This window comes from Cloeon dipterum, chromosome 4 (genome assembly GCF_949628265.1).
Source record: "Cloeon dipterum chromosome 4, ieCloDipt1.1, whole genome shotgun sequence".
NCBI classification, from domain to species: domain Eukaryota; kingdom Metazoa; phylum Arthropoda; class Insecta; order Ephemeroptera; family Baetidae; genus Cloeon; species Cloeon dipterum.
Genome location: NC_088789.1, coordinates 33,636,534 through 33,640,688, shown reverse-complemented (window position 1 = coordinate 33,640,688; position 4,155 = coordinate 33,636,534). Strand labels below are relative to the sequence as shown.

At 42.3% G+C, this 4,155-nt stretch overlaps 1 protein-coding gene across 1 annotated transcript; it reads right to left on the bottom strand.

Annotated features, from left to right (window-relative positions):
• Positions 1 to 1,342: 1,342 nt before the first annotated feature.
• LOC135941808 (uncharacterized) lies at positions 1,343 to 2,932 on the bottom strand. The gene is made up of 6 exons (XM_065487544.1): positions 2,869 to 2,932; positions 2,751 to 2,806; positions 2,056 to 2,159; positions 1,793 to 1,994; positions 1,611 to 1,736; positions 1,343 to 1,556 (listed from the first exon to the last, which is right to left on the bottom strand). Exons 1-6 carry the CDS (start codon positions 2,921 to 2,923, stop codon positions 1,371 to 1,373), a joined length of 729 nt encoding a protein of 242 aa, XP_065343616.1. The 5' UTR covers positions 2,924 to 2,932; the 3' UTR covers positions 1,343 to 1,370.
• Positions 2,933 to 4,155: the final 1,223 nt, after the last annotated feature.

Below are 4,155 nucleotides of genomic sequence, written 5' to 3'. Positions count from 1 at the left end.
CACCCAACCTGGACGATCAACACGCGTCTGCATACCGATTTTCAGATTTTTGGAGCCCATAGAAAAATTAAAATATGTTTTTTTTTGTGGTTTGTGAGCCGTCCGTTGCGACCAGTGCGCTGCACAATACAGGGAACGTCGATACAAACTCAAATCTCGAGTTTAATCATTGTGCGTTTGCTAGAATTTTTTATTTTGGTTTTTAAGTATTTGCGCTCGCCGTCGTGTGAAATGCAGGAGCAGCACGGCCCGCTCGCCTGCACGCGCCAGGCAGTGTTTGGTCGAAAGAGTGCTGCAGGCTGGCGGATGTCACACAAAAATAGACGAATTCAATTTTAAAATGATTTCTCTACGCTTCTTTCGCCTTACCAACGCGACATGCATGACACTAAAGTATGGTTTTTATTATTATTATTGTATAAATTCGATAAATTCAAACGCTCCACACGTATATTATGTATGACATTTTCTTAAATTAATTCAGAAATTTTTTAATCTATTTTCGGGATCACTCGGATGTATTTATGTGATAAAATAAAAAGCCGCGGTGTCCAGAAAAGCAGGCCTATATATTTAAGTCGGAGAAGCAGCGAGTGCGAGCGGGTCGAGGTCGAGCAGATAACAATTCCCCTTTGGCTCGGCGCCGTGTGTTTTCAGGGCCAGGCCAGCCGGGAAGTAATAGTGTCTCTTGCATTTTATTAACAGCGAATTAACCAGGAGGAAAAATATTAAATACTTCTTTAAGTTAAATAAGACTCGTGCCCCGAGCGCTTACACTGACGATGTTCTTAAAAAATTCTAGAAAGCGAATTTAAATTTACTAAATTTAATTTTCCATTTTATTAGCAAATGGGTGAGACTCAAAGATGGAAGTATTAAATTAATAACACTGCTCAAATACCTCCCATTACTTTGTTAAATTATTTCCCAGTTTAATCAATAGAAAAATTTCATTAAGTAATAATTTATCGGTCCGTCGGGCGCCTTTCGACTGACCATCGAGAGTACCGCGCCCGCTCGCGCTCTGCAAAATCGCGCGGCACCTGACTTTCAGCGCCATCAGCATTGCCGAGCAGAGCAGAAAAATGATCAGTCCGAGCCGGAGGAGCTCCATCTTTCGAGACTGGAGAAAAAAAGAGGCAGAAGGAAGGGAAAACCAGACGCCGGAGGTGCTTCTTATTATAGTTGCAGCAAAAAGTTGCCCATTTTGTTATTATTTTGTCTATTTCTCTCTCTACAATTTTCATAATCACGATTAAAGTATTTAAAGAAATTTATTTTGTTGCTTAATTCAATTAAAAACCATGAAAGAATTGTTCGAATTGGTTTTTTTATTACATGATTGGGTACACCTTTTGCATTGCTGCAAATTATTGGATGGTCACCTCAGGGATCTCTTGAATGAGAGCAGCTCGGTCGTAGCCAAAATTATAAAAATACCAAGTGGAAGTAATGGTGTCAGACGAACACGAATAGCCACTCAAAAAGCCATGAGGATGGCCGTTGATTACGAGCACGGGAGCTTGATAGTAATTTCTCGGATCGTCCGTAAAAAACTGAAATTTTAAAATGAATCACAAGACGCCTTTTTTAGGATGAAATTCGCTCACCAAGCAAGAGCCCGGAGTCAGATTTCGGTAAATGCAAATCAATTCTCCTGAAGAAGGAGCCCAAGCAAAAGTGGTGCAGTTTGAAGCGCTCATCACGGTGAAGGGGGAAACTTCTTGAAGGACGGGCTGCAAGATGTCCGATTTGGGAAAATGGTCAAATTAATAAGAGCAAAAGCACTTACAGACGTGGTGTTAAAGAAAAGCATGGTGGTATTTGGATTGTCTGAGGCCAGGCTGCTGAATCTCGAAGATGTCATCGGATATGTGGCGCCATTGAATTTTCTACAGACTTTCAAATACGCGTATTTATCTCCCACGATCGATTGCTTTACGGCTGCAAACTGAATCTTGCCTGTCTGCTCGGTGATTTCTATGCCCGTTGCCCTGGAGAAGAAAAGCCAAATTAATACTCGCGGAAATGCGTCCTTGATAATTAAATATGTACGGGATATTGCTAAAGCTGAAGGTTTTTTGAGCCAGGATAAATCTGCTGCTCACAATCAATCCTACCCCAGTAAAAGTCGAAGTGACGCTCGGCCTCAGCCTCACCTAACACGGCAGTCAAAAAATAAGATATTATCAAATTTGTCATCATACTTTGTAAATCAAGTGCAACGGGGGACGTTCGACCAGTTTAAGGGGGCAGATCACGGCACGTTTTTATCTTGACCTTGAAAATCTGTATACAGTGCTATTCTTATGCCCAGCGTTGCTATTTTCTTTCAAGGTTGCATTGCCGTGATCCGCCCCCATGTAGATGTCCAGTTATTTGTCTCGGGAACGGGAAATTGGGAGAGGAAACACACTCGCATTACTATACAGCTGGGGGTGGCTTACGGCAACGTAATCTTCAAAGAAAATGGCCACGCTGGGCGTAAGGATAGCATTGTAAATACAGTGTGTCAAGGTTGAGCTTAAAACAGAGTGCCGTAACCCGCCCCCTGGCTGGAGTAGACTTGACAAAAAATGTTATTGCAAATCGATAGTATATCGTTTGACGAATATCGATATTTCTTACGCAATGTATAGGCGGGAGAGACAAATAACTGCATGTCAAAAACATCCTTTATAAAAGGGGATCAGCAACTAATTCGTGCGCGTGCGCTGTTACACTTCATTATAAGGAAAGTGCCTACTCACAATGTATGGGTATCGCGATGGATCCAACGTTGAAATGACCATTTGAGCCCCAGCAACTGTGTTAAATAACGTCACCTGAGTACTGACCTCAAATCGAGTCAGAGTGTGATATTCTTACTTGAAAAGAGCTGGTAGCCGACGAGGACGGTGAAGAGGAACATCTTGGGAGACATCGTCAAACTGACTGTGCACACCACACGCTTTTCCCCCTGTTTTTATATCCAACTGTGACGCAAACAGCAATTATGTTCGATATCTCTGAGTGCGTCCGCGTTGGAAATTTTCTCCTTTTCCTGGTAAAATAATGGCATTTGCGTCATTGCCCCAGCTTTTATCTTACCCTTTTCTTCATGAATACAAATAAAAAGGTCGTTCGCTGTTCTTTCCTTTATTTCTTGACGCAGAAAAGCAATTTTTTCACGTCCGCCAGGGTTGTTATCAATATTGAAGATAAAGAAATATGCAAGAAAAAGCGACTCTGTTCGTAGGAAATACAATTTAATGAGTTCTCTGACGTCAATGGCTGACAAAAAGGTAGAGCGGAAATTTCAAAGGGTCGATGCCCGTGTCGTGCTACACGTGCTGCTTCGCTCTGAAAAATTCATAGATATAAATGTTGCAATACATATAGATTTCTTTAAGATGCAATCAGTTCAGAAATTTTGGTGGTTCCTTTCCTTGACCTACAGTAAAAAGGTCCCCCCCCCCTCCCAGGCTGAAAGTGTGGCGCGCGACGCGGAATGCATGCTGCACCTTCTATATATGAATGCGTTAAGAACTTAAAATTAGGGATATAATTAGTAATAAATTTAATTAGTCCGCGATTAGTACTCTATACTCTTCGGATTGATACAAAATGCCGGAAAACCGAGTTTCAGAAATTTCGGGCCCATAGGCGAATTACGGTGGATTTTTAAATAAATCGAAAAGTCAAAATGGGCACATAGGCGCGGCGAGGCTTGCATGCATTTTTTTTTATAATTCGGCTGTTCGTCCGATTCTCGACCACGAACCCCCATTCGACAGGTCTAAGGAAGGGCTTTGACCTGGCTTGCCCAAACGACCTTTTTCAGGGTACCCCGACCTGAGATCCTTTCCCAGGCCAATTTTTAATACTTTTTCAGCGTTTTCATGCACATGTTGCGGTACTTTGAGTTGAATTTTCACCCTCGTCACCACCGACCTTCCTCAGGTCGCACCACCTGAGGACTGTTTGAAGCGCTTCTATTCAGTTCCTTCGTGATTATTTTGCACTCGCCGAGTTGTGCAGCGTGCACACGGCGCGCTCGCTTTTGTTTTATTTTTGTTTTAATTCGACCGTTCGTCACATCGTCGGCCACGACCCCTCATTGGATAGGTATTTTTATCTACTTTTTCCTGGGATGACTTAAAATCCTTTTTCAGG

Bases quoted from the DNA above. Each gene is read 5' to 3' on its own strand.
- LOC135941808 (XM_065487544.1), bottom strand. From the start codon at position 2,923: ATGTCTCCCAAGATGTTCCTCTTCACCGTCCTCGTCGGCTACCAGCTC. The intron at 2,807-2,868 runs GTAAGAATATCA...TATTTAACACAG, and splicing joins CGGCTACCAGCTCTTTTCAA to TTGCTGGGGCTCAAATGGTC. The intron at 1,737-1,792 runs GTAAGTGCTTTT...GACATCTTGCAG, and splicing joins TTTTCTTTAACACCACGTCT to CCCGTCCTTCAAGAAGTTTC.